The 27,478-nt window shown below is 34.7% G+C and overlaps 1 protein-coding gene across 2 annotated transcripts in view; it reads left to right on the top strand.

Annotated features, from left to right (window-relative positions):
• The window catches only part of LOC123702268 (zinc finger protein 728-like), a 34,246-nt gene extending 11,365 nt beyond the window's left edge, over positions 1 to 22,881 (top strand). Inside the window, exons 1-6 of one of the 2 annotated variants that reach the window (XM_045649961.1) lie at positions 12,899 to 13,481; positions 15,040 to 15,181; positions 17,046 to 17,156; positions 17,690 to 17,836; positions 18,497 to 19,313; positions 22,530 to 22,881. In XM_045649961.1, the coding sequence (XP_045505917.1) occupies positions 13,326 to 13,481; positions 15,040 to 15,181; positions 17,046 to 17,156; positions 17,690 to 17,836; positions 18,497 to 19,313; positions 22,530 to 22,785 (1,629 nt within the window). In that variant the 5' untranslated portion in view covers positions 12,899 to 13,325 and the 3' untranslated portion in view covers positions 22,786 to 22,881. Of the gene's footprint in view, positions 1 to 12,898; positions 13,482 to 15,039; positions 15,182 to 17,045; positions 17,157 to 17,689; positions 17,837 to 18,496; positions 19,314 to 22,529 lie in introns of those variants that run through there. The other variant, XM_045649960.1, reaches the window with a different exon arrangement.
• The last annotated feature ends 4,597 nt before the right edge of the window (positions 22,882 to 27,478 follow it).

Raw genomic sequence — 27,478 nt, 5'->3', positions numbered from 1 at the left:
ATCCGCAGTTCCGGCAAACATAACGGAAATACAGCCCAATGTACTGTTCATGATTCTCTACGGGTACTTTATCCGCGTCGAAAATTACATTTTACGCATTTTACGGATCCTGGGTTGTCACTAAAATTAGTCTCATCATAATTTAACAAATGAGATGCAGGGACAGGGACGCCTTTAACCACACATTCCAGGTTGTCAAAGTAATTTTGAAATTCTTTTATAGTCTTCTCTGCTCTTGCTCTCTTAATATTTTGTACTGATCTTAAAGTAAGTTTTTCACGATGTCTTTCTATAAAAGCCCGGGTCCACCATTCTCCTGGTGGTTTCCCGTCAAAAATGTGAGCCTTATTATTTTTAAGCAAAATCGGTTTAGTAGTTTTTGAGATAGGGAATTTTAACCGACTTTTTTAGTTGCGATACTCAGTATTAAAAAAGGGTAAGTCGTGTAAGTCGGTGTAACAAATAAATAATACCGAGAAACACCGAATTCCGAAATTAAAGTTATTTTTAACTTTTTTAACCGACTTCAAAAAAAGGAGGAGGTTATCATTTCGGCCGGTATATTTTTTTTTTTTTATGTATGTACACCGATTACTCCGAGGTTTCTGAACCGATTTACGTGATTCTTTTTTTGTTCGATGCGGGATGGTGTCGAATTGGTCCCATAAAAATTTTATTCGGATAGGCCCAGTAGTTTTTATTTTATGAGCATTTTTGTCTGTAGGTATTTGTAAATTTTGCAAGTGCAAGTTTGAAGTCGGTTGTTTTTAACGCAGTTATCACTTGTTAGTGAAGTCGGTTTATTTTTTTGTAAAAAGTTTTGTAGATAGTTAAGTACCTAGACAATGTGAAATGTTCGACAAAGCTCAACGAATTAATGATTACAGTGCCACAAACTTATCTGACCCGGTGACGGTGTCACTGATGTCGCTTTCTTTTTATTTAGACAAAATATTCCGTATGAAAAGTCTGTGAAAATGTGACATTTCAAAATGGCGGCACGTAGTTCCAGTTTTTGTCACCGGGTCTGATAAGTTTGTGGCACTATACATGAATTGATTGTAATATAACACTTTGATCAGGGACTTTCGGCATGGTATTATTTTTTTGACAATCAAACGAAAATGTGATAATTTCTTGTGACTTTTCTTGAAGCAATTTAAAAAATGCTTTTGCACGCAGACTATGTACCCTTTTTTCAATAATCAGATTTTTTTTTGTTTCTTCGTCTTTTTCTCTTTTTATTTTCCCCTCCAACTCTAAGCACTTCGAACACACGTCTGTTCTAGGTGTGCCAAATCCTAGATTGAAATCTTCATTAAATATTGTGCGAAAGTAAGACTTTTTCACTGCTGAATCAAGATATTCTGTTTTAAACATTTTATATATTTTGTTTATGCTTAAATCAGTATGCAAATATTTACGCTGCCGAGACTCGGCACGGCAATGATGTGCATCTATACATTTAAAATCTATAATATAAAAATGAATCGCAAAATGTGTTGGTAAGCGCATAACTCGAGAACAACTGAACCGATTTCGTTCATTCTTTTTTATTACATTTCTTGAAGTACGAGGATGGTTCTTATGGAGAGAAAACGTAAAAATGTACCACGGGCGAAGCCGGGGCGGACCGCTAGTTCATAATAAAGTTACGTACAATGTTTCTTAGCTCCTGATACTTTTTAATTTTGTGGTTTCCACGTCGGTTTTCTCTTGGAAACTGGCCTGTATGATAAAAAGCTTTTATAACAAATTCCACTCTGTATTTTGTAATTTTGAGTGTTCTTAAAAAAAACTTTTGACAAACAGGAACAAACTCCTTGCGACTGTTCAAAATCCTGTATGGAAAATCCTGTATGGATGGATTTTGATTATTTCTTTTCAATGTTTGTACCTTCATCCATACTTATATTTATTTTTTAACACAATTTGAATTAACTTTGATTATATTTATTTTTATAATTTTGATATTAAGAATTTAAAATCCCATGTCAAACGTACCAAAAGACTAGAAGACACGATCAGCCAATACTGCCAACATCCGGAAAAATACTCCACATACCAACTACGGAGGAATAGCTGGAGGTAGTTCACAAATAACAATTTTTGAATGACCGTCAAGACGTACAACATCTCAGTCTCCCCGTGACCACGCTCGCTGTAAAGTGTTCGAAACGTCGGGAAAATAATAGAATGAATAAATCGCGTTTAAAATCCGTTAAAAAGTCTTTAATTTCTAAATGTATAATACCCCGTATCCGGAATTCCCTGAATGCACTAAATTCTATACTCGTAAAAGATAATCCATACTAATATTATAAATGAGTCGTGTATAATCAAAGGTGGCTATCTACACTATAGCTAATTTTAGGGAATGTAAAAAAAATGAATTTCTTCTAAAATGTTCTAATGATGATTAACGTTTATACCATATTTTAATCTATAGGTATTTCTCTTACATATTGGCACGAAGATAATGTGGTGGAGTTTAATTTAAAGCTAATATTAACGTTTTTTTATTGGTAATAGCCGCCTTTGATACTAAACTCCAGAAATGGCCGGATTTGATACCAAGCTTTGTCACAAATAACTATATTTGATAATGATAATATACGAACAAAGATGGCGATGATACCTAGGGCTGCCAAAAAAACAGTAAAACAAAGTATACTTAATAGGTATTATGTTTTATTAATTTCACAAAAACAATTTCACAACAAATTAATTTAAGTTTTAGAAACTTTTTAAGTATTTGAAATCGTTCGCTATCAAAGAATAATAATTCAATTGAACATTCAATAAAGCAGTCTTTTACACTTAAGTATATTATGCATGTTCGAGTACTTCTATATATATCTGTAAACATTTTATAGGTGTATATATATTTATATATATGTTAAATGTTTGTATGTGTGCATGATTGTCAACGCATTTGTCCGAAATTATTGAATTATTGAACGCATTGTGAACGTTCTTTTTTTATTGACTTACATTTTACTTCAATTTAGGAAACAGTGCATGTTTTATCAAAATCGGTTCAGTAGTTTTTAAGATAGGGTCTAAGGGACTAATAGGTGTAATTGTGGCGACCTGGCTTATTGTTACGAGCTACGGACACTTATTAACAATATTGCAGTTTTTATTTAAAACTGAAAATTTTAATTAGAAATTAATTAAAAAATAATTGAACCTACTTCAAAAAAGAAATTAACTCAAAATTATGAAATAATATTTTTATATAAGATATTTTAAGAGTGTTTATGTACCTCAAAAAAAAATTGTGAACTCTTAATTTGTTTCTTATCTACTTTTGATTTAGTTAATTAATTGACGTTAATTTCGTTTACATTATTATAAAATATCATTTCGTAATTTTGTTCTTCTTTTTTGTTTTAATTGATTTAATTTTTTTTATTAAGTATTTTTTATTGTATCTTCTATTATCTAATTATTTATTATACTTAACTATTCTAAATTCGTAAATCATTTGCTTCATCGAGTCTCTCTTCGCAATAATTTTCTTCTGGAATGTATGTTGTTGTTAATTGTTCTTGTACAAGTAACAACTCTTTATAAAATGACAAAGTAGGTAATTCACGCCAGTTAGCCCCAAAATGCTTTCCGAGTAATTTATTAATATCAATCAATTTGTTTTTGTTGATTGCAACATTAACAGCCATAAGTCTTGGATTGATCATATTCATATATTTTTTTTTCCGGCAAACATTTGCTGGAGTTGCCAAATCATTTTTGTAAAAAAGTTCTCCACGAATCAGAACATTGTCCAATTTTTTAGACCGCTGCAAAATAAATCGTTTGCACTGTTTAAATGCCACTGGCCAAATTGCTGTTGGTTTAACGATATCTTTTACAGATTGTCTCCAGTCATTGATTGGACAGTCTACACCTAACTTCACTAATGTCGAAGTTTCATCTATAATATTTGTTATTTCATCGGGGTGAAGGAATATTTCATGTTTTTTCATTTTTTTTTTCGAGGATACCAAACTGTCTATCTGCCGGCATAAATGAATGCCCGGTCACTGGAAATACCAGTTCAATACTCTTGATGGAGTGGTTTAAAAGAAGCCACTTTGAGCAAGCTCCAATCAAAATACAATTTTTATTTTGGCCTCCGCAGCCATCCGCCACCAGTCGTACATGTTTTATATCAGTCATATCAGTATTAGACAGGCGGTGGAATACTGAAGAGGCAACTAAATTCGAGTACTTATTATATTCATTTTCGGTGCAATAATAGGAGAATACTCTGTTTTTTGATAGCGGAAGAAGCGAAGACCCTTCCACCATTGTAAAATTATAAAAATAAAGTTGTCTAGTATAATAAGACATTTGGTCCGGCAGCTTAGGAAGTGGCAAATTTTTCTGGCAGTCGAAAGATATCAGTTTGGTTCCTTCTGGTACATCGCGTAATTTATCGTAAAAAGCCTTTGCTCTAAGCTTATGGACTCGTTTTTTTGTCATCAGAATGTTCTTTTTTCCAGGATCATTTTCATTCTTAATTTTTTCTGTTAACTCCAGACACGTAGAGCAAACATCTGTTTTCGGTGATCTGAAACCTATATTGTAATTACAGTTAAATACACTTCGAAAATATGACTTCTTCACTCCAGAAAGATAACATTCACTGCTTCTGTACATATCATATAATTTCCGTATATTTAGGTCTGAACTTAAATATTTTCTCTCTGCTGTCTTGGTACGCCTACAGTAATGCGCCTGAACACATTTTAATTTTTGAAAAAATTTATGAATAGACTCTCTTTGTGGCCCATATTTTTTCTCCTTGTGATTTCCACCGCGTCTTTCTTCGATGACTATATCTCCAACATAGTGAAATCTATTCATTAGGTACATAGGAAACCCTGTGCTTCGTAATACCATAAATGGATAGAAAAAAGTCTTTGCATATAGGTATTCTTTTATCGTTTACAATCACAGAATATTTTAAAGCAGTTTGCTTTCTACCCTTGTAATTTGCACCTTTCTTTGTATTATTTATACAACAAGAGTTTAAAATTATTGAATCTCGGTCTTTTTTTGTTTTTATAACTGTAAAATTTTGTGTGCAAGGCCATTAAAGTTGCCATGGTAAGAGTATTGCATTGAAAAGATTTTGTTGAGTGATCACATACCCTTTCGGGTACTTTTTTCGCTGAATATCTGAACAATAGAAATAAAATATTATAATACATAGTATATGTAATACAATTTATTCAAAAACTATTTGATTAATTTTCATAATGAAAATAAATAAAATTAAATACTATATGATAAAATAAAATTGTCAACCCTAACTTAGTACTTACTTCATTCTCTTAGCTATATTTCTTTTCCAGTTTTCTGGATTTCTCCGTTGTTTCCGCACATATCGATTAGTTACTGGCATCAATTGACTATCCATTTTATAGAATTACACAAAATTACGTCGTAATTAACACATAAAAATCACTTAAAAACTGCCTACACAACTCAGTGTAATCGTTTAACCACAGAGTACTTTTTTATATATGAGAAAGTATAAATTAAGCGCGGCAGCCGCGCGAGTCAATGTTCGACCAGAGTTGACGTTCATTTGCTGCGCGAGCCAATATGTAGATAAAATTAAGTTGAACGTAGTTGCCGCGCGCGGCAGGCGATCCATCACGAACATCTCTTCTGTAGGACGCCAAAAGTGTAAAATTTTATTTTTCAAGTCAGGAATAGGTATATCCATTTTCTTACTGATTTCTACCCACGCATCATACCTCAGCGATTTATTATAGTATTGGGAGGGTTTGCTATTCCACAAAAATTAGGCATGGGCGTTGAATCAACGGACTAGTTAAATTAACCGTCTATGTACATTCAACGATTCGACTAGTCCATCGCTCACCAACGCACTAGTTGAATTCAACGACTAAACAAAAGAGTCGAAACGCTCGTCAACGCGTCCGCGACGGTTAACTCTTCGACGTGGCCGTATAATAGTCCACCGTAGACGGTTAAACGACTCGTCGTAGACGGCTCGTCAGTCGACACGTTTGTATTAACTATCAACTTGCGACGCGACGCGTCGCGAGTTGATAGTTCAATATTTTTACCGTTAATTCCGTTTGACTTTTAATGAGATTACTATGATCAATGCTCGAAATATTGAAAAAAAAGGAGATTAATTTGTATTAATTTGATATTATTGAATTAAATAATAATTTAATATAAATTTATAAATTTATATTATAAATAATATAAATTTATAAATTTATATTATTGAATTGTCTTAAAAATCTAAGATATTTTTTTTATTCAGTTAATTTATTACATATCATAAGGATTACCTACCTATAATAATATATAGAATAATGTTAATATATCGACTATAACTAACGACTTAAAACGACAAGTTAAATCATAAACAAAAACTTGATAATAGATAGGTGATATAATTATATATAATTGTTAAAAAATAGCTTTGACTTTTAAAGTGAAACTTTTATTACATCGTCTCAAACTTATTGGTCTGTGTAGCGCATGTTGCGTGACGCACGATACGTACGATAATTATCGTACAAATACGATAATTTTTAGTTAAATGTCTATAGTGTGAAAAAAAGTTTCACTTTTACCGTGGTTTCATAAAACCACACAACTTTTTTCTTTACTAGAGACAACCCTGACATTGAATTCTTTGAAAATCTATAATTCGTAATAACTTCGTGGTAAGAATGTGGAATTGTACATGTAGAGTGTAGACCTCAGTTCAAGGTAACGAACGTTCGATTACCAATACCGTCGCGCGTCGGTCGACCGTGTCAATCGTTGTCAATTCGTTTCAGTTTACACATCGACTAGTCGAAGATTTTAACTAGTTGATCGACTAGTTGATGAACGACATTTAACGGTCTAGTCTCGTTGATGAAAAATGCGTCGACGACCCATGCCTAACAAAAATTCATTAGCGCCATACAATTGTATTAGTAAACGGTACTTTTCGTTGTCCATTTTTACGTATACGCCGCGCGAGCCGAATCACCAAAACTACAAACCGTCCACACGGCGCGCGAGCGAACGCCTGAAGCTCCTTTGATGCGGTCTCAATAACCGACAGTGAGCGGATCGCCCCGCGGCACGTTCGAGCGCGGCAATGTTCGCGTCGCCGCGCGCGGCGATCCCGTCTACATAGTGCGCGGCCGATGCGCGCGCCAATGTTCGATGGTTTGCCGCGCTTAGTTTATACGCGGCTTTACAATCGCTGCGATCAGCCCGTTCTAGCGTGGTTTCATAGACAATGGGCATCTTTTTACTCGGTATGGCATGCAATGAGCGCGTTTTATCATAAAGTAGATTTTTATTTTAATGATTTTTAAGCAAAATCAGCGCCTTTTATCGGGTTTCGATAACGTGCTCTGATTGGCCATAAAATAACGAAGTAAATGGTAGTTCATTCAAAAAACGTACAATTGTCGATGAGCTCCTTTTTTCCCTGTGCCCTTCAAATGATATTCATTGCGAAATAAAATAATCTTATTTAGTTTCTAAAAGAAATTTTTTCTGTTGCCTTTTTATCGAAATATCGGGATCTGATGTCAATGTCTGTTTTTACAACTGATTTAATTAATAAAAGTTGATGTTTTGGGTCGTGTTCGCTGCAGTCAGAAGAAAAAATCAGATGTTTTGCGCGAAGTGACAGTAGTACCCACCTCAACGCTTCGCTTATGAGGCGTGCAATAATATTTTCGAACATTCTTCAATGTTCTCTATTAAGAATGAATATATTATATAGAGATAATATTTTTCATTGTGAGTTTTCCTGAAATTACTTTTTAATATTTTCTCGGTTTTAAGACAAATGTTCTCTAGGTCTTTTGAAAGGTAAATAAGGCCTCCGTGTGTTTTGTAAGCTATTAAAGATTTTGAGTAAATTTGAGAGTCTCCACGCAATAATGACTCCATTTTAAATTTCGTGATAATTTCCTTGCTACAAACCCTGCGATATTTTGACAACTGACTCAGCATATTTTGAGATGTTACTATTGAGACAGTCTAAATATTCATCGAATAACTCGCTGTCGTCCTCTTAAACCTATACAAACGATTTTTTTTCTGTGAGATCATTAATGGTGCGAACTGGATCTGTAGTGCTAGAGCAGTTTAAAATATTTATCTGCTTTAACGGTATGCAGTTTCCCACCCCACTATCACTATCTCAGCACGTATTAAGAGCCGCTTAAATGCAGCTCTGAATAGCACTGCATTGGGATTATTATTAAAGCCTCCACGGGCTCTGATTAGCTGTGGAATAAGGATGTCACCATATTTATTAAATTCTTCTCCTTCAATTCAATAATGATATTTTTAAAGGTTTCAATTTTCAATTTTTGTTGACGGTCCACTTCATTTAAACATTTAATTTTCTTTTTCTGTTTCTCCACTTTTTCTTCTATTTTTTTTAATTCTTCGAGTGCTGAAGCCTGCTAACCTACATGACTAGGTGTGGACAGCGACTGATTAGTGGAAGTAATTAGTAGGCTGTGTAGTAAAGTGAATAGAAGCGTGTTCTATTTTTTTGCGAGTGGACTGCGAGTAGCCACGTCTGACGTCCCGCGCGCCCTCCTTCCCCCCTCACTCGCAGCGTGCCTGCCACTAAACACGTCTGGACAGGAGTGTTTAGTGGTGTTTAGCGTTTAGTGTTTGTTTTACGCAACGCGCGAGCTATTAGGGCGCACAAAGCAATGGCGATTTGTTTGGACGCGCGGAGGACGAATTTTTGCTAGGCTAAATCAAACCTCTAGGCTCATAAGTATACGCTCACAGGAGGACCTGGATAAGGTTTTTTCCTCATAAACATATTTGATCACTGCGTATCTTATTTAATTGTATTTGTAAAAAATATTCACATTAATAAATTCATCATAGATATAAGTTATACATATTTTGTTAATAATCATGTTGTCGTATTCTCGCGGATATCAAATTGTATTTGTATTTATATCTTTGAAAACACTAAGAAGCTAAACCAAATTGAAAGTTTTTTGTTCAATGTTAATTTATCGTGTTATCAACTGAAATCATTTTGTGTATTTTTTCACTCAAAGATACTGTGTGGTAATTTAATAGTAAAAATGTCTGCTTATCAAACACTGTTATTTAAATATTGCAGCTGCATCAAAATGGGCTATCCTAATAATAATCTGTTGCTATTATCGTATAATTTAATAAGTTTTTACTTCCATATGATTTTTGTTGATTTTCTACTAGAGTTATTAATTAATAATTTGATTGAAATCTTAGATGCTGGGTTTTTCTGTTTTACTTACTTTCATTTTAATATATTATGTATTACATGTTATTTGCTATTATTATTTTTTTATATAGTGTATAGTTTATTTTCTTTATTCTTTATGTTATGATTTATACTTATCACTTTACAAATGATGGGTTGTTGCAAAAATAAATTAAAACTTGGTTTTCTCAATCCTGGCTCGCTAGGGAACAAGCACGACGAATTTATTATTGCTATGGAAAACCACTGTGTCGATATAATGGCTATTAATGAGACGTGGCTGCGTCCGGGGGAAGAAGGACGCGCACCGACTGTCCCTGGATACAAGCTACGTCACGTGCCTCGCCCGAGCTGTGTCCGCTCCCGTGGTGGCGGGGTTGGCTTTTACATAAAGAGTGGCCTAACTGTACGTACTTTGACCCATCCGGCGTCAGCTGTTGAACAAATGTGGCTTAAAGTCACGGTCCGAGGTAAGGTTTTAGTAATCGGAACGGCATATCGCCCTCCCTGGATGGATACTGATATATTCTTTGGTGCTTTGGCAGACTCGTTGGGCTCTCTTTTATGGAGTGATCATATTGTTTTATTGGGTGACTTTAATATTAATTTGCTAAATAGGAATCATCCCAATTCTAATAAATTTAACAACTTTCTAAGTGTGCATAGTTTAAAGCAACTCGTAGCTGAGCCTACTCACTTTACTTCTAACTCCGAAACTCTCATCGATGTTATTTGTGCAAATACTTCTATCTCGCAAATAAAAGTGGATTATATAGTTACTCTCAGCAGCCATGCTTTTATATCTTGTGTTTTAAATATTAAGAAAGATAAGCCTAAACTGCGGAAATTTATGTGCAGACCACTAAAAGATATAGATACAGATGCTTTTAAAAATTCTTTAAATAATATTAACTGGGACAATATAATAAGTATGAGTGACGTTAATGACATGGTGACCACTTTAACACATTATATAATATCTTTATTCGACTTTTACGCACCTATGAAAACGCAAATTATCAAAGATAGACAATACCCGTGGATAACGTATAACATGAAGCTAATTATGAAACGCCGCAACGAAGCGCATATAAGAGCACGCAAGACTAAACTTGATTCACATAAGGAGTACTATAAAGAGTTAAAAAAATACGTTGAAACTGCTCTAGAGTCCGAAAAGCGCGCGTACTTTAATACCTTTATAAATTCCAATATTAAAAGACCTCGAGAGATGTGGAAGAACATTAAAAGTCAAGTTCAGCTAACGTCAAGAAAAGATGGCTTACTATCACCTCATTTAAGCGATCCTGATAAGATAAACGCGCACTTCCTTAATATTTCCGGGATTAATCAATTATCTTTATCTACTCTTTCATTCTACGAGTTTCACCGTTACAGTGATAGCACTTTTGAACTGCGGACTGTCAATGAGACAACGGTACTGAAGGTGATTAACGAATTAAAATCCCAGGCGGTTGGTATTGACGGCATCTCCCTTGACATGCTTCTCCTTACAATTTCAAAAACATTGCCCATACTAACACACATCGTTAATACATCGATCCGTACACACATCTTTCCTGATCTATGGCGCCATGCCATAGTATGCCCAATCCCAAAGAAAGAAAACCCGGATGATTTCAAAGATCTACGCCCCATCAGTATACTTCCCTGCATGTCCAAAATCCTAGAAAAAATTGTGCACAACCAGCTCATGGAGTTCTTGGAGTCAAATAACATCCTTCCTGACCGACAATCTGGTTTCCGAAAACACAGAAGCACTTCAACTGCATTGATGGACGTTGTTGATGACATTTTGGGAGCACAAGATAGAGGAATGGCTACGGTTCTTTTGCTTCTCGATTACACTCGCGCATTTGATACTATAAATACCGATTTATTGCTGTCAAAACTAGCATACTACGGATTAAGTACAAATGCTGTGAAATGGTTTAACAGTTACCTCAGTGGTAGAACTCAAAAGGTTTCGGTCGCAAAGGAAGATGGCAGTAAACGCTTTTCGGACTGCAAAAGTATATCGAGGGGTGTTCCCCAGGGATCAATATTGGGACCTCTATTATTTATCCTGTACAGTGCCGATGTAGTGTCACGCATAAAACATTGCAATTACCAGATGTATGCTGACGATATGCAGCTGTACATATCTTGCTATCCTAATGAGACACAAAATGCCATAAACCAAATTAATTCTGATTTAAATAGTGTATTTACATGGTCCGTAGGTAATTCTTTATTTTTAAATTTATCGAAAACCAAATTTATGCTTCTAGGAAGCCCTAAGATGGTAAAAGCGATTGAGCATTTTGATCCCAAAATAGTAGTTGATAATAATTTCGAGCGTGTACACGAGGCAAGGAATTTAGGCTTATTATTTGACGAGAATTTGAGATTCGAAAAACATATAAATAATACCATTTCTAATTCTTTTTATAGGTTAAAAATTTTGTATAAAATAAGAAAATATATAAATTTAAATTTACGTATCCGTCTATGTGATTCTCTTGTATTGTCGAAATTTAACTTTTCGGATACTGTATATGGCCCTAGACTGCTTAGCCGTACTAGAACAGCAATACAACGCGTCCAGAATGCCTGCGCACGATATTGCTGGAACGTTCCACCTAGAAGCCACATCAGTCCCTATCTTAAAGACGCCAATATTTTAAATATGGATGGACGTAGGCAATTACATTTTGCTACTTTGTTATTTGGTTTAATGCATGAAAAAATACCATTATATCTATATAAAAAATTAGCTTGGTTAGGTCAACGAAGCGACCTAAAATACAAAACCAGATTTGCCAGCATAAAGCTATCAATACCCATGCACTACACTGCATCATTTAGAGGCGGTTTCACATACAGCGCCACTAAGTGCTGGAACAACCTTCCACCACCCCTGTCTGAAGTAAAAAGTATTACAAACTTTCGATTTAAATATAAAAAACATTTATTAAATACTCTGTACCAGCCTTAGTGCCGTTGATGTGTCCCGCTGTATGTGTATGGGTATCTCTATTCTCTACGTATATAATAACATACTTCTTATTGTAGTTATTTATTATTCTTAATTTATTATTTTTTCTATACATATATTTTTATTACATATATATTTCTTATATTATATAAGTAGTAAGTACAAATATTTTATAAATATATATCTCACACTTATCACTATTTCATCATATTATATAGTTAGTTATATATTATTATCTATTAAAAAAAAAAAGCTGTAACTCCAACCGTCGCAACCGATAGGGGCTCCTGAAAATCAGTGCTGTTAGTGTTCCTATGGGGCACTACAGCTTATAACTGAGTAGTCCCTTTTGATGATGGACATTACCACACAGTTCTTTGTTGTTGTTTTTAGTTATATTTTTTAAGTTTAGTTATAAGGTTTTTTATATTATTTTATTTGTTATGTTTTAAGTAAGTTTTATTAGTTTTTAAGTTCTATTGGTTTTTTGTTTTCTCTTTTAATTATGTTTGTTTTTTGTATCTGTGTGGTGTGTTTTGTGGTCAATAAATGTTTTTATTATTATTATTATAGTGTGTAGCGTCAGACGCTTGTTGTACAAAATGGCAAAGTGGACCGAAGACACAACCTATTTTGTGCAGGAGTATCTAAAACATGAAATAAATAAGAATTAGACACTACTCGCACTACTCACCTGCACTCGCACTAATCACCTGCACTCACAGTGAATTGGACACTACTCGCACTACACGCCTGCACTCGCACTAATCACCTGCACTCACACTAATCAAAGTGTAAACCAGGCTTAACATAGGATTCGTTGTTCTGAGGTATTTTATAATTTTAGTTAATCTGTACTCCTGTCAAAATTATGACAGGACGCCCTTCGGCCTTCTGTCATTGCCTATTGGCAAATGGCATTTGGCATATTTTTTGTTGTCAAAATATTACATGTAAATATATCGATTTTTCAATACACCAGTATCTTATTCAATTTGTTGAAAATAAAATACTTAATAATAAATAAGTAATTAATAAAGTATGAGTGTGAAAAAGGGCAAGGGTCCTGTATTTGACCCAGGAATGTGTCGGTGTTGTGGTACGTTGAAAAAGTGTCGAGTCCTTAATGTGGAATACGAAAGTTTGGGCAAAAAAGAAGTTTATTCTGATATGATAATGGACTGTTTCGGTTTATTGGTAAGTATTGTTAATAAAAGTTCTATTTCATCGAAAGAAACAGTCAAATGACTTGAATATCACTACATAGTATAAAACAAAGTCGCTTTCTCTATATCCCTATGTCCCTTTGTATGCTTAAATCTTTAAAACTACGCAACGGATTTTGATGCGGTTTTTTTTAATAGATAGAGTGATTCAAGAGGAAGGTTTTAGTATATAATTTATTAGGTTTTAGACAAAGCGGGCGAAGCCGCGGGCGGTAAACTAGTGTACTATAATAACTGTATCTCTTTGAATTGCTTCTTTTACTTTAAGTTTATAGATTCTGGCTAGAAAGCAATACGTAGGTTTTATATTGTATGCAAGTATGTATGTTCCGTGCATTTACCATCTGGATGTAGATTCAATTCCAAATCAAAGCAATATTAGTTCGTATTAGTACCAATTTAATATGTGTAAATGTACTATGTATTGTAACTAGCTTACCGCCCGCGGCTTCGCCCGCTTTGTCTAAAACCTAATAAATTATTTACTAAAACCTTCCTCTTGAATCACTCTATTTATTAAAAAAAAGTGCATCAAAATCCATTGCGTAGTTTTAAAGATTTAAGCATACAAAGGGACATAAGGACATAGTGACAGAGAAAGCGACTTTGTTTTATACTATGTAGTGATGATAAATATTTAACATAAACCAACATTGTTTATAACTTTCATTGTTTATAACTGAAAACTCAACTAATGATTTAAGAACTGCTAAAAAGCCACATTGTTTCTCAGTGCGCATAATTGTTAACCAAAAAATAATAAATCATTTTTATTTTCCTTAAAAAAAAAAAAAAAACTAATAACTATATTAACAAAAGTACAAATAAACATAAACCAAGAGGACTGGTGTCTGCGATAGGCCTGTAGTAGCCTGTAGTGCAGATCGCCAGGCACTCTCCAATTCGAACCGCTTAAAGTTTGTCAAGTATGTGCATCGTTTAGAGGATTTAAATAGGTATGTGAAGTAAATAAACAAAGGAAGAAAAAAATAACGAATTTAACAATATATAACCCTATGATGTGAGCTTAATTCGCCTCCCTTCAAACATATATTAAATTTATACATATATGTTTATAGTTCTAATATATCTTATACTCCTTTATATTCAATTTATCCTACTAATATGATAAATGCGAAAGTTTGTGAGTAAGTGTGTGTGTTTGTTATTTTTTCACGCAAATACTACTGAACCGATTACAATGAAATTTAGCAAACATATAGAGGGTAACTTGGATTAACACATAGGATAGGTTTATCCAGGAAATCCCATGGGAACGGGAAGTATGTGGGTTCTCCTTTGAAAACGCGGGCGAAGCCGCGGGCGGAAATCTAGTTTATTTATAAAGCTAATAATATTTAGTTAACATATAGCGCTTCTTTGCCTTCCTCCCCGTGGTTGCCTGGCAAAGATCACTGCATAGTGATAAGGCCGCCCTTTGTGCTTTTGTAAACTTATTTTTGTAACCTTTATGTATATTTTGTTTCTTGCACAATAAAGTGTTAAATAAATAAATATATAATTTTCAGCTATCCCACTTGGACGATGTCCCATCAGATCGGTTAGTGTGCGCGGCCTGTGTACACAGAATACGCGATGCGTTCGCGTTCAGACAGCAAATACTACGGTGTGAAGAGGCATTCCTGCAAGCCAGGATCTATGATGAAGATGGTATGTAGATTTTATGAAACATATTTTAGATATAATTAGCCTTTTAGACGGTTATTTCTTATTTTATAAAACAAAATACTTCCAAAGAACAATCAAAATTTAATATTAAATGTGGTCAAAATGGTGAACGTCCATCCGAACCGACGCGGACGGTCCAAAAGCAAGAGAGCGCGACGTCTGTCATCTGCCACCGTCTATTGCCTATTCCACTAACTATAGTTAAGTTTAAATGTACTATGTATTGTAACTAGCTTACCGCCCGCGGCTTCGCCTGCTTTGTCTAAAACCTAATAAATTATATACTAAAACCTTCCTCTTGAATCAAATTATTAAAAAAACCGCATCAAAATCCGTTGTGTAGTTTTAAAGATTTAAGCATACAAAGGGAAATAGGGACAGAGAAAGCGACTTTGTTTTATACTATGTAGTGATTGTGATTTTTTTTTTTTTTTGACCGCCTCCTTGGTACAGTGGTTGACGCGTGAGCGTAGAACCGAGGGGTCCTGGGTTCGATTCCCGGTGGAGACGAAGAAAAAAAAAATGTCTCGGTCTGGTAGGACACAGAAGGCTGATCACCTACTTGTCCCTAAAGAAAAATCGATCAGTGAAACAGATTTTTTTTTTTTTTTTTTTTTTTTGTATGGTGTTTCTCAATGTTAGCCAGAAGGGCTTCTACATTTTAACGCGGACGCGGGGGTGAACTGAAGGTTCACCCTGGTAGCGACATGCACAAGGGCGTCCCCCCTTGACGGGGACCACGAACCTCGGCTTGAGCTGTCGCTTGAGTGGAGGAGGCCAGAAGGGCCCTAATCGGACGGGGGTGAAACAGATGTATGCATAATATGTATGCATAATGCATCTGCCCCTTACCCCACTACGGGGACATGGGACTTCACTAAACTAGTGATTGTGACTGACCGGTTGGCTTGGTTGGTAGTGGCCCTGCCTTTCCCACTAGGACTCCCACACAGGACAAATATTTGTGTGATGAACATAGATGTTTGCTCTGTGTCTTGGTGTTCATTATCTATATAATATTTATTTTTTATACTAGCTTACCGCCCGCGGCTTCGCCCGCTTTCTCTAAAACGATTTGAGATTTAAACTATCCATCTCTCAAGTTGGATCGAACTGCATTATGCTTATTATAATCGGTTAAGTGGTTTAGGAGTCCATTGAGGACAAAGGGTTCATACGCACTATGCGGGTAGCCGCATTGCGGGTAGCCGTCCGGCTGACCGCAGGATGCGGTTGCGAATGCGGCCAGCCGGACGGCTACCCGCAATGCGGCTACCCGCATAGTGCGGTTGAAGAACCGTTGCGATTTGCGGCCATGTCGATCCATTTCAAAGATGGAAATGGAAGAAGTTGCAGCTATTTACTACATTTACACACGTTACGTATAGAAGAAAAGCAAAGAAAAAAGTACTGGGTGCATCCTTATTTGCAAACACGAGATGAGAGCAAGCATTTTGCAACCACGTGCACACACTCACTCAATGGCGGGCAGCCGCAGACTGAACCGCACAGTGCGTATAGCAACCGTCCGGCTGGCCGTCACTCGGGCCGCAGCTCTCCGAGCAACCGGAGCGGTCTGCGGGTAGCCGCATCGCAGTGCGCATAGAAATGAATATTACGTACATAATTGTGCTTGCGGTCAGCCGGACGGCTACCCGCAACGCGGCTACCCGCATAGTGCGTATGAACCCAAACATTGTGACACGAGATTTATATATTATATTAAGATTGTGTCATTAATTATTTTCATATATCACTTGTTTAAGATTTTTTTAAAGTTCATGTGTAATTTGTTAAGATTTTGTAATTATAATTTTAAACAGTTTTTTAATCTTATTCCTTTCAGATCAACCGCTAAAACCTCCAGAGAAACCCTTACTGGAAATTAAAATAGAGCCGCTGGCGGAAGACGAGTCACGACCGGCCACACCACTAGTTGATGTACTGGATGATAACTGTAAGGTTTTAAATCTGTATATTTTAACTAGCTTTACCCGCTGCTCCGCTCCTGTTGGTCGTAGCGTGATGATATAGCCTATAGCCTTCCTCAATAAATGAGCTATCTAACATCGAAATAATTTTTCAAATCGGACCAGTAGTTCCCGAGATTAGCGCGTTCAAACAAACACTTCAGCTTTATTTATATTATTATATTATTATTATAAATTTATTTATTATTATAAATTAGTATAGATTGTAAACTAGATTGAATAATTTTTGTCACTTTCATTTATATTTCTAAGCAAGTAATAATTCTTGTAACTATGTACACACTAGCGGTCCGCCCCGGCTTCGCCCGTGGTACATATTTCGCAATAAAAGGTAGCCTATGTCCTTTCTTGGGTATCAAAATATCTCCATACCAAATTTCATGCAAATTGGTTCAATTGGTTTAGGCGTGATTGAGTAACAGACAGACAGACAGAGTTACTTTCGCATTTATAATATTAGTAGGGATTAACTAACGCATATATTACTACAAAATTACAGGTGACGTAAAAACCGAGAACCCACTTAGTGAAAAGCCACCAGTTAGTGACAAAATAACAGAAGACATACAAGAGAGTAAGCCAGAAATGGATTTGAAGAATGATGATTTTGTGAAGTGGAAAGCTACGAAGCCGGTGGTGAAACCTAGTTAGTATTTGACATATTATAATTGTTTTAGATCTAAATTTATACCCAACTAGCTTACCGCCCGCGGCTTCGCCCGCTTTGTCTAAAACCTAATAAATTTTATACTAAAACCTTCCTCTTGAATCACTCTATCTATTATAAAAAACCGCATCAAAATCCGTTACGTAGTTTTAAAGATGTAAGCAAAAGGACATAGGGACAGAAAAAGCGACTTTGTTTTATGTAGTGATGATAATCTAATAATTTGAAATTTCAGACTCTTCTTTTTATATTTGATCTAGCTGTGCCCCGCGGTTTCACCCGCATTGCTCCGCTCTTGTCTCTTAGCGTGATGATATATAGCCTATAACCTTCCTCGATAAATGGGCTGTCTAGAACCGAAATAATTTTTTTAATAGGTCCAGCAGTTCCTGAGATTAGCGCGTTCAAATAAACAAACTCTTCAGCTTTATAATATCAGTACAAATGTAGTATTAATTTATCAATATAAAATCTATTGCTATTTATTTATCTTTCAAAATAAAGTACTTATTAAAAAACGTATGTAATTTCAAACTGATGTTTTATGCATATAAATTTAGCCTCTAAATATGAACGTATATGAAGTATATACAGTTTCATTTTATCAATAAAATTTTATTAATTGTTGTCTATTTTCAGAAATACCAATGTCGACCCTGCAGCAAAGAATGCGTGAACGAGACCCCACGTACATGAAAGATACGAACATAGTCACACTCGTCGAATTTTCGTATGTCTGTCCGTTCAAATGTCGACACAACAACCTGCTGTGCTATTATTGCGGCGAAAACTTCACGGACCCACAACTAATGAGAGATCACACGCTAAACAAGCATAATCCGAAGAAATTCCGCGTAGTCGAAAACAAGAACATGATCAAGGTCGACTTAACCCGCATCGACTGTCGACTCTGCGCTATGCACATCACTAGCCTCGACGATTTCGTGCGTCACATCACTAGTGTACACAAGAAGAAGTACTACACTAATATAAAAGAGTGGGTGCTGCCGTTCCGATTGTTGAAAGATGAAATCAAATGTGCGTTATGTGACCGTTCATTCCCATACTTCCACGCTCTGAACAAACATATGAACGAACACTTCAGTAACTATGTGTGTGAAACTTGTGGTTTGGGTTTCGTTGATCGTGGTCGATTCATAATGCATCAGCAGAGGCATGACGAAGGAAGGGATTACCCTTGTGAAGTGTGCGGGAAGGTGTTCAAAGCGGCCTATAATAAGGATTTACATGTGGATAGGGTTCATAATAAACGGGGTAGGGTATATTGTCCAAAGTGTGATGTGAGACTAATGACTTATCCGCAAAAGTTGAAACATTTAGTGGAAGTTCATGGAGAGGCTCCGTTGTCCTTTCCTTGTAGTGTGTGTGATAAAGTGTTTGAAACTAGACGTATGTTGACGATACATAGACGGAAGGATCACTTGAAGGATTACAGGTGGGTGTGGTTTTTGTATAATTTTTAATAGATGGAATAATTCTGTGCCTCCAGTGAATAAGGGAATAACTCAAAAACATCACTTTTCAGGAGAGACAAAAAACTATATATCAACACTAAATCTTTATAACTTCAAATTTTTAAGCTTGTATGGGTAAGATATGATGTTAGACTTTAGTTTTACATATAAACAGATATTGTAACAACCCCATAAATATACTTTTTTCGTGTTTTTTTGTAGTTGTGGCCTTATGAACGAGTACTTCATGGAATAACTCAATGTATTCACATAATTTTTTTTTTGCTCTTTGCAATATAACGACTTATGCCCTAAAGCACTATGTTCATAGTCGCATAACACGACTTATATTATTGCCAGTTTTGGTTTTATAGAAATAATGCGACTTATCATGCTTGAAATTTGTGTACTTTATGACTCAATTGAAGCCTTTTAGTGGAACAACCATGCATGTAGCTTGAAAAACGAGTGAAATCAACGGATTTTTTAACGTTATTAGATATAATAAAAACAAAACAACATTTAGGTGTTTATGCATTTAACCCTAGAAGTCCAATCTACGTAAATTTGATGTACACCGCGGCGAAATATCTTTGTCTTTTCTATATTTACCATCGAATCACTTCGAAATCCAGAAACAACTCATTAGCCGTCGAGACCTAGCAGTACATAGTTGGCTCTTCCCGGTAAATTCCGCCATTTTGTAGTAAAGAGGATGTTGTACGTCATTTTGACGTATAATTGGGCTTTTCGTAACTTTAACGATTGTTTAAAAAAATTATTTTGTGATTTATTTGAATATTTTTTTTCCAAGTCACGTTTTACATGATATAGTATTAGGTATATACTATATATTGAGTATAAAATAGGATCCAGAAAACTTTAACACTATTACGAAAAACCTTCAATTTTAGTAAATGACTGTTGTCCTCTGCTGGATTTGGACTCCAAGAAAGAGGATTGGGTGGCTGAGATGTTGTCTGGTGGTTATAAACGAATATGTGTTATACATTGAGGATACAAGCACTATAAAGAGTTAAGAGAAGCTCGAAAACCATATTCCTGTATGTTCAGTTACCTTACAGGGAAAGTTATAGGTGGTCTGTGGCGATATTTTACGGCATGATATGAAATTTTAACAATTTCTATATCTTATAATATCAAAATAATATAGATAAATAAAGAAAAAACAATGAGCCGCAGAGATTTTATGAAAAAATTAAGCACAGATTTGAAGGTGCCTTGGATGCAAATACGACTTGAAGAGACTCTACAAGACTGGTTATAATTTTTTTTTCTATGCGTCTATAATTATAGTATTATTGGTTAGATTAAATTAAAAAAAAAAAAGATTAAAAACTAGTTATTTTTTATAAAACTTACCCAATTATAAGAAGAAAATATAAGTTTAACATTATTGTTGGCTTTTTTAGATAATTCAATAATTATCGTTCTGTATTTATATAAACAAAGAGTATAATATCATTAAATGCACTTAATGTGTTAATTAAAACTGTATTTTTATCTATTGCAAAAAATAGTTAATTTCCATAGAAATATTATTAGTATTCCAAGTTGATTGATAAATACCTTTTTTTTTAAATATAAAGATTTATTGTTGCATATTTATTGAAAAAACGATTGAAAAATATTATAAAGCAAAAAGAAATAGTGTCTGTTGTTTCCGTGCAGTATTCAAATAGACCATTACAACACGGCATTAATGCGAAACTATCTCATGTCGTCACTTGAACCAATGACACTAAGAGTTGTTCCTTTATGCTCATGTTAGAAAAATGACACAAATGCGTTTATATACTAAAATAGTGTTAGAACGGATGGAACAAAATGAATTATGTCTTTATTCAAAAAGTATAACTACACATACGTCCTCGTGTTCGTGGGTTATTTTGACTCGAGATGAATAGTTCCTTTGCGATTGCCTAAAATGATGGATAAGGTAACTTATACCGTTAATCACACCCTACTTATACCGTTTGGGTCATTCGAAAAAATGGGTTAGGATGCAGCTAGAGATATGTCCTTTTGATATGTTGTGTATTTTGACGAGCTGAATCCAATGGTGCAATAAAAACCAAAGGGAATAACTCGTCTTACTCCCTTATTCACTGGAGGCACAGAATTGTTAGGAGTTTTTAAAGCGTAATTACTAATCTATACTAATATTATAAAGCTGAAAAGTTTGTTTGTTTGTTTGAACGCGCTAATGTCGGGAACTACTGGTCCGATTTGAAAAATTCTTTCGATGTTAGATAGCCCAATTGTCGAGGAAGGTTATAGGTTATATATCATCACGCTACGACCAACAGGAGTGGAGCCACAAGGGTGAAACCGCGCGGAGCAGCTAGTATGAAGTTCCTCGATAAATGGGCGATTAGCGCGTTCAAACAAACAAACAAACTCTTCAGCTTTATAATATTAGTATAGATTGTCCTATTTCGTCTTATTACAAAAACTGAAATAAACCTGGTTTAAACCCAGAATATAAAGCCATGGTTTAATTAGTACAGATGTTTTAACTTGTCCTTATTTGTTTTAACACTAAAAATTGTTTAAATACGCATTAGACCCGGTTTTCAGTTAATCTGTGTATTTTGACGGTGCATTTTCATCAAACGAACATAGAGCTAGAGCAAGAGCATTCTTTCGTAATCATGAATGTAAGCGTGAGTATGAGTGTAAGCGAAAACTCGTATTCAGTGTTGTTCAGTATTAGAACATTGCATAGAATCTTTTCGAACGCACTAAGAACAACGAAAGAATGCTCTACGCCTGTTTACATTAAAATAATTTGACATAGTGGGGTTAGAATGAGCATTCGCTCGTTTGATGTAAATGCACCGTAATAAGACGAAATATGATTAATAAATGAATTTTATTCATCCTTCCTATTCCTACTAATAAATGCGATAGTTTGTGAGGATGGATGTGTATGTGTGTGTTTGTTACTCTTTCGCGGAAATTTACTGAACCGAATACAATGAAATTAAGCACACATATAAAGGGTAACTTGGATTAACACATAAGATAGGTTTTATCCCGGAAATCCCACGGGAACGGTAACTATGCGTCTTTTCTTTGCAAACGCGGGCGAAGCCGCGGGCGGAAAGCTGTACTAGCAGCTATATATATATATATTTGATTTATTTTATTCATAATTATATTTCTTTTTACAGATACGAATGTCAATGCTGCGGCCAGAAGTTTTTCACTCGGTTCGCGCTAAACAATCACATGCCGACTCACACGGGGGAACGAAATTTTAAATGTAAAGTCTGCGAAAAGTCATATCCTAGGTTAAAAACGTTAAAAGATCATATACGGATACATACGAACGATCGACGGTATAGATGCCATATTTGTGGACAGGCGTTTATTCAAAATTGTAGTTTAAAGGGACATATGAAAAGTCAACATCCAGAATATAGCTAATGTAAAAATTATATGAATATGTCACTGTTTGAATAAATAAATAAATATTTTAGGACAATTTTCACACACGGCACGATCTGATCCCATACTAAGCTTTCGCTTGTGTTATGGAAACCAGATGGCTGATAAACATACGTATATATAATTTTACATAAATACTTATATAATTAGATAAGTATTAACACCCAGACACAGTTAATATCTATGTTCATCACAAAAATATTTGCCCTTGGTGGGAATCGAACCCACGACCTCTGTGTCTGGGTGTTAATTACCTGTATATGTATGTATTTAAAATTATCTAAGTATGTTTATCATCCATCTGGTTTCCATAACACAAGCGAAAGCTTAGTGTGGGATCAGATCGTGCCGTGTGTGAAAAATATCCAGAAATATTTATTTAGCATATAAAAATATAAGCCAATTATAAACAATTCTGGATTTTAGCTTGTGTTTAACTTATCTGTCAGATATAAGGATAATAATTAAAATTAAATCTATAAAAATGTATGTAAAAACACTGGGCTAGAGAAAAAATGTAAATTTTATAACTAAAGAAAGAAGGTATAACTAAATTTCTTATGGCTGATTTTTCAATCCTTGGTTAAAACTTATTCATCGAATAACGTATTAAACTACCGTTAGCGTTTAGCTACTATTATGTATTCTGTGCTACCGTTTCAAAAATGTATTGTAGTTGTCCGTATTTGACAGTTTACAGGTGACATTTTGATATGTTCGTGTAATACTTTATTGGACGGATACATTTTAACCAAGGATTGAAAAATCGGATCTTAAAAACCGGCTCTTAGTAACTTAAATGTTACCTATGTATTTATTATGCTAACGTTGTATGTAAAATAATACTCAAGTTATGTAATAAATAATCAAAAATTAAGTTAATTGTATTATACTTGCGAGAGAGATAGCATGCTACGGCTTTTTGAAGTGCGACAGAGATGTATATAGTTTACAAGGTTTACATTCGATACATTATTTGGCGCGTGTTATACATATGTAACAATAAATATATTGACTATAAATACATGTTTTTGTTTTATTTACTTATCCTTATAAAAAAGTGAATATGTCGCCGTCATCTGATTAAATTTGCTATTTGACTGAATGACAAGCGCGTTCATTGAATGACCTAACCTAACCCATCCCCTTATCTAAAGCAATGGACTAAATGACGTTCAGGCAAGACGCTAGTCATTGAATCAAATAGCAAATTAAAACAGATGACTGCTACATAATATACAAGTTTTACAAGAGCTAGCGCGCAAGAGCAACTTTTGTCTCCGCAACTATTTTGTCTCTCCCATCAACTCTATGGGGAGTTGCGTCGCTACGTGCGCGCACTTTCTTACTAGCCCATAGAGTTGATGGGAGAGACAAATAGTTGCGTAGACAAAAGTTGCTCTTGCGCGCTAGCTCTTATTCGCATAATAATTAGATATTTAATTGCAATTGTCTATTTAATTAAATTACACACCGATTGGGATTAAATTTACAATGAATAATAGTTGAAACCAACAAAGAAACAGAGGCTACTTACTTTTTTCATAAATCAACCTCTTTACTTACCGAATAGCTGTGCCCCGCAGTTTTACCCCTATTACTCCGCTCCTGTTGGTCTTAGCATGATGATATATAGCCTATAGCCTTGCTCGATAAATGGGCTATCTAACATCGAAATAATTTTTAAAATCGGACCAGTAGTTCCTGAAATTAGTGCATTCAAACAAACTCTTCAGCATTATAATATTAGTATACTGTATAGATTGAAATAGACTAATAGAGGATAAAAGATTGTGTCCGCGCGTGAATCCGCACGGCACAGCAAATTAGTAGTACAATTATTACAATATTATGTGATGTAGATTGTAATATATTTTAGAATATAATAGAACTAGCTTACCGCCCGCGGCTTCGCCCGCTTTGTCTAAAACCTAATAAATTATATACTAAAACCTTCCTCTTGAATCACTATCTTTAAAAAAAAACCGCATCGTCATCCGTTGCGTAGTTTTAAAGATTTAAGCATACAAAGGGACTTAGGGACAGAGATAGCGACTTTGTTTTATACTATGTAGTGAAGACATTTATTACAAAAAATGATACAGTAAACATTAGATTACCAATACTTTGAAGAAAAATACATTGATTCTGTCAGAGCAAACATTTCTCCTTTTCTCCAAACTCATAATCAAAAGTAAATAAAACACAGCTTTTCTAAATATATCATTTTATTATACAAATAAATAACACAATTATAACTAGACTGGCTTTCCACTAGCGATTTCAAAGACAACCCCGCATAGTTCCCGTTCCCGTGGGATTTCTGGGATATAACCTATGTGTTAATCCAAGTTACCCTCTATATTATGTGTGCTAAATTTCATTGTAATATAGACTAACAGGAGACCACAGCTTCACTTACACTGTGATCGATTAAAAGCTTATAATTGACTAGCTGCTCCGCGCGGTTTTACCCCCTGTTGGTCGTAGCGTAATGATAACCTTAAGCTGGTAGCCTTAAGCTTCCTCGATAAATGGGCTATCTAACACCGAAAGAATTTTTCAAATCGGACCAGTAGTTCCCGAGTTTAGCACGTTCAAACAAACAAACAAACTCTTCAGCTTTATAATATTATAGTATAGATTTCGACTCCAAACATTCAGATTAGGTAAGCTATTTTGAATGAAATCCATACTAATATTATAAATGCGAAAGTAACTCTGTCTGTCTGTCTGTTACTCAATCACGCCTAAACTACTGAACCAATTTGCATGAAATTTGGTATGGAGATATTTTGATACCCGAGAAAGGACATAGACTACCTTTTATTGCGAAATATGTACCACGGGCGAAGCCGGGGCGGACCTCTAGTAGTAACATATATTTTGTTACCATTTCATTGTCAAACTTTTATAATATAGCAGGATATTGGCAGGATAGGATTGCATTTTCTCAAAACTCATATCATATAATAGACTAACAGGAGACCACAGCTTCACTTACACTGTGATCGATTAAAAGCTTATAATTGACTAGCTGCTCCGCGCGGTTTTACCCCCTGTTGGTCGTAGCGTAATGATATATAGCCTTAAGCTTCCTCGATAAATGGGCTATCTAACACCGAAAGAATTTTTCAAATCGGATCAGTAGTTCCCGAGTTTAGCGCGTTCAAACAAACAAACAAACAAACTCTTCAGCTTTATAATCTTTATAATATATATAAATCTCGTGTCACAATGTTTGTCCTCAATGGACTCCTAAACCACTTAACCGATTACAATAAAATTCGCACACCATGTGCAGTTCGATCCAACTTGAGAGATAGGATAGTTTAAAGCACAAAGCGGGCGAAGCCGCGGGCGGAAAGCTAGTATTAGTATAAATTTCGACTCCAAACATTCAGATTAGGTAAGCTATTTTGAATGAAATAGTAACATATATTTTGTTACCATTTCATTGTCAAACGTTTATAATATAGCAGGATATTGTCAGTATAAGATTGCATTTTCTCAAAACTCATAGTGAAAAGAAAATAAAACACAACTTTTCTAAATTCATCATTTTATTTTACAAATAAATAACATAATTAAAACAAGATTAATACTCAATATTTCATATAAATTCCTTACACAAAAGCCTTCAGTTGAAAACCAGGACATTTTAATAAATCATAAAGCGCGTCACACACGGTGAAGACATATAATATTTTATGTTAAGATTCTCTAATATACAACGTTATAGTATCTTAACGTATCCGGTATCAGCGTTCTGACCATCATTTTTCTTTTTGTCATTGCGTACTAAGACCCCTGTAGAACCGCCATCCTGTTACAAACGACCCGAAATTTTGTGGGTCATCTTAGTACGCAATAGCAAAAAGAAAAATGATGGTCAGAACGCTGATACCGGATACGTTAAGATACTATAACGTTTTATATTAGAGAATCTTAACATAAAATATTATAGTATCTTCACCGTGTGTGACGCGCTTAAATCTGTTTATATTTATCGAATGCGTTTCATCGCAACGAATGGAAATTTTCTTTAATAAACAAACTAGGTTGCTTGTTGAATCTTATCACAACAATTTACATTCGATTCATTATTGAAGTTATACTTCTTTTGGCGCGATGGAGAAAAATGATGAGTGAATTTTTACGATGCGCGCGCACACCGACACCTAAATTTAACAGCATGAAGTTAGTTCTAGGTGGTATGAAAATTGATAACTATGTTCAAGTTGTATATTCTAGTATTTTTTCCATACGCCAAAGAAGTATAACTTCTAACGCGTGTACATAAGTACACACACTCTTTTTTGACATTATATTATGTAAAAATGTTTGTAAATTAATATATTATTGACTATAAATAACATGTTGTTTTATTTACCCATCCTTATAAAAAAGTGTGTATACAAGCACGATTATTCATAGCATAATAAACTTCTGCTAATTCTCTAGTTAGTATCACAAAAGCCTTCAGTTGAAAACCAGGACAGTTTAATAAATAACATTCATAAATCTGTATAAAGTTTAAAAAAATAATAATAATATTTATTAGCAAATTTTACATAATATTCGGTTCACAATTATTTTGCTCTGCCTTCTGAACTAGGTTATTACCTGTGTCTCAGAAAACAGTGCCTTCCCTTATGAGTTCATACAAATA

Source organism: Colias croceus, chromosome 23 (assembly GCF_905220415.1).
Source record: "Colias croceus chromosome 23, ilColCroc2.1".
Taxonomy (NCBI): domain Eukaryota; kingdom Metazoa; phylum Arthropoda; class Insecta; order Lepidoptera; family Pieridae; genus Colias; species Colias croceus.
Note: the sequence above shows the minus strand (reverse complement) of the source record. Positions and strands in the feature narration are given on the sequence as shown.